The sequence below is a fragment of the Austrofundulus limnaeus genome, unplaced genomic scaffold (assembly GCF_001266775.1).
Source record: "Austrofundulus limnaeus strain Quisiro unplaced genomic scaffold, Austrofundulus_limnaeus-1.0 Scaffold374, whole genome shotgun sequence".
Classification (NCBI taxonomy): domain Eukaryota; kingdom Metazoa; phylum Chordata; class Actinopteri; order Cyprinodontiformes; family Rivulidae; genus Austrofundulus; species Austrofundulus limnaeus.
The window spans coordinates 399,754-401,630 of record NW_013952776.1 but is presented as its reverse complement, the minus strand read 5'-3'; the positions used below and the strand labels follow the sequence as shown (position 1 = coordinate 401,630).

General features: G+C 37.3%; 2 protein-coding genes across 3 annotated transcripts in view; one reads left to right on the top strand and one right to left on the bottom strand.

Annotated features, from left to right (window-relative positions):
* LOC106528371 (ribonuclease UK114) overlaps positions 1-912 on the bottom strand; it is a 9,211-nt gene extending 8,299 nt beyond the window's left edge. Inside the window, exon 1 of the mRNA XM_014023523.1 lies at positions 790-912. Coding sequence (XP_013878977.1) covers positions 790-854 — 65 coding nt within the window. The 5' untranslated portion in view covers positions 855-912. The remainder of the gene's footprint in view (positions 1-789) is intronic.
* A 258-nt stretch (positions 913-1,170) lies between these two features.
* Positions 1,171-1,877, top strand: part of pop1 (POP1 homolog, ribonuclease P/MRP subunit) — a 24,739-nt gene continuing 24,032 nt past the window's right edge. The window contains exons 1-2 of one of the 2 annotated variants that reach the window (XM_014023520.1): positions 1,171-1,259; positions 1,442-1,547. In XM_014023520.1, coding sequence (XP_013878974.1) covers positions 1,445-1,547 — 103 coding nt within the window. In that variant the 5' untranslated portion in view covers positions 1,171-1,259; positions 1,442-1,444. Of the gene's footprint in view, positions 1,260-1,441; positions 1,563-1,877 lie in introns of both variants that reach the window. The other variant, XM_014023519.1, reaches the window with a different exon arrangement.

Sequence of the window (1,877 nt, the reverse complement as noted above, 5' to 3'; positions counted from 1 at the left end):
AAAAAAAAAACATGATCCAACAGTTTGTAACAGCAATAACTTGAAGTCATAGCTTTCTTTCTTGACCATTCTTCACACCATCGCTTCAGCTCATTAAGGTTAGCTGACTTTGCATCTAAAGACTTGAAATTGGCCTCCGTCTCTTTAAGAACCTCCTACCATTTCTGACACTCCCACTTCAGCAGTTCTTCACCAATATTTAGACAGCTCCACAAGAGTCAAGGATTTCTTAAACATGCAAGAATGAATCAAAGCAACACTCTGGGTTTGTTTTTGATGAGGGAAAGACATCTCAAAAAAAGTTTAGTTTATATAATAACCTTAGTTTTCAGTCTTGTCAGACTCATGTAGAGTCTGAGCTATGGCACTTCTGCAATTCTTCTGAAAATTGCATGGTCTGACATGGGTGAATTTGCTGGAACATGCCTTGGATGTTTTCMACTTGTGAATAATCTTTCTTTATGCAGAATAATTGACYTCAAACTGCTTGAAATTGTCTCGTTAGTAGTTATTTTTTAAATTTTCAGAGCAATGCACTAATGTTGAACTCCAGGTGAGAAGCTCAAACCACAAAGCACAGTTTGCTGTTGTTTTTAATAGTTCAACCATTCAAAACGCCACTCGGTGTAAAGTACAACATCTAAAAACATGCACTGTTCTCGCACCGTGGCTCTTATAAAGAAAGCTGTTACAAATGTTATTCAATAATAACAGTCATGCTTCACTGCTTTTATGATCTGAGAATATGATACATAGRCCTACTGTGTATAAAGTTTAATAATGACTCACCTGTATGGACCGATGGCACCTGGAGCTTTAGCTGTGCTGATGATCCTCCTGATCAGTGCAGCCATTTCACCGACGAATAAAGGCAGATTGAGTGGGAATAACAAAGTCTGAGGCAAGCAAATCACTCAGGAACATCAGGTTTCATTTACCGTAAGTAAGGTATTAGACGCGCAAAGATATTGATTTTAGTTTTAAAATTGGTAATAACAATAGTTGTAACACAGATCAGATTATCTAAATATACATTTTCATAATTGTATAAATGTTTCAGGCCCCAATTTAGGTAAAAAATTGTAGAGCTTGATAAATGTGTATTTTTGTTGCGGCAATACACTACATTTCCCATGAACACCCGGAAACGACAACTAGCACGAGACTCACATGGTRGCCATCGACGAGCAGAGTCGAACCTTTTGAAACACGTATTTATGTGCATATAGTCGTACTGGGAACTACTGGGAACTTTCGAGGTAATTCTGGTATTGATAAAATGTGTGTGTAAATGTTGTCCAAACATGTTTTATTTGTGTTTAAGTAATAAAAAGGTATTTACGTCTCTGTACTAATGGTTGTGTTGCTAGGCTAACTAGTTTGCAGTGTTAACTTACAGCTTAAGTTTTATTTTTTTGGTGTTGTTTTTGTTGTTTTACAGAAAATGTCWGCTGCTAAAGTGAAAATGCGAGAAAAGAAGATGAGGAATCAGCCTGCCAGCGTGCAGTATTCTTCCTCTGATAATGCTGAGAGCAGCAGAGGAAGAGGTCAGTCTGTCAGAGGTACATTAGATCCACTGACATGAGTTAACCAGTTCACTGTCTTTGTGTATTAATGCAGACCAGGGGTGGGCAATCCTGGTCCTCGAGGGCCGCAGCCCTACAGCTTTTATGTTTTTCCCTGCTCCAACACACCTGATTCAGACATTGAATTACCTCGTGAAAGTTCTGCAGTGTGGAGGACCGAAACTGACATAACTAAAAAAAAGTAGAAATATATAAATGGACCAATAAATAAATTCAATTAAAAATGTGCCAATTAAATTAAAAATGGGAGCTTTTCCTCACGTTTTATAATTTAATTGACCTTCATATTTA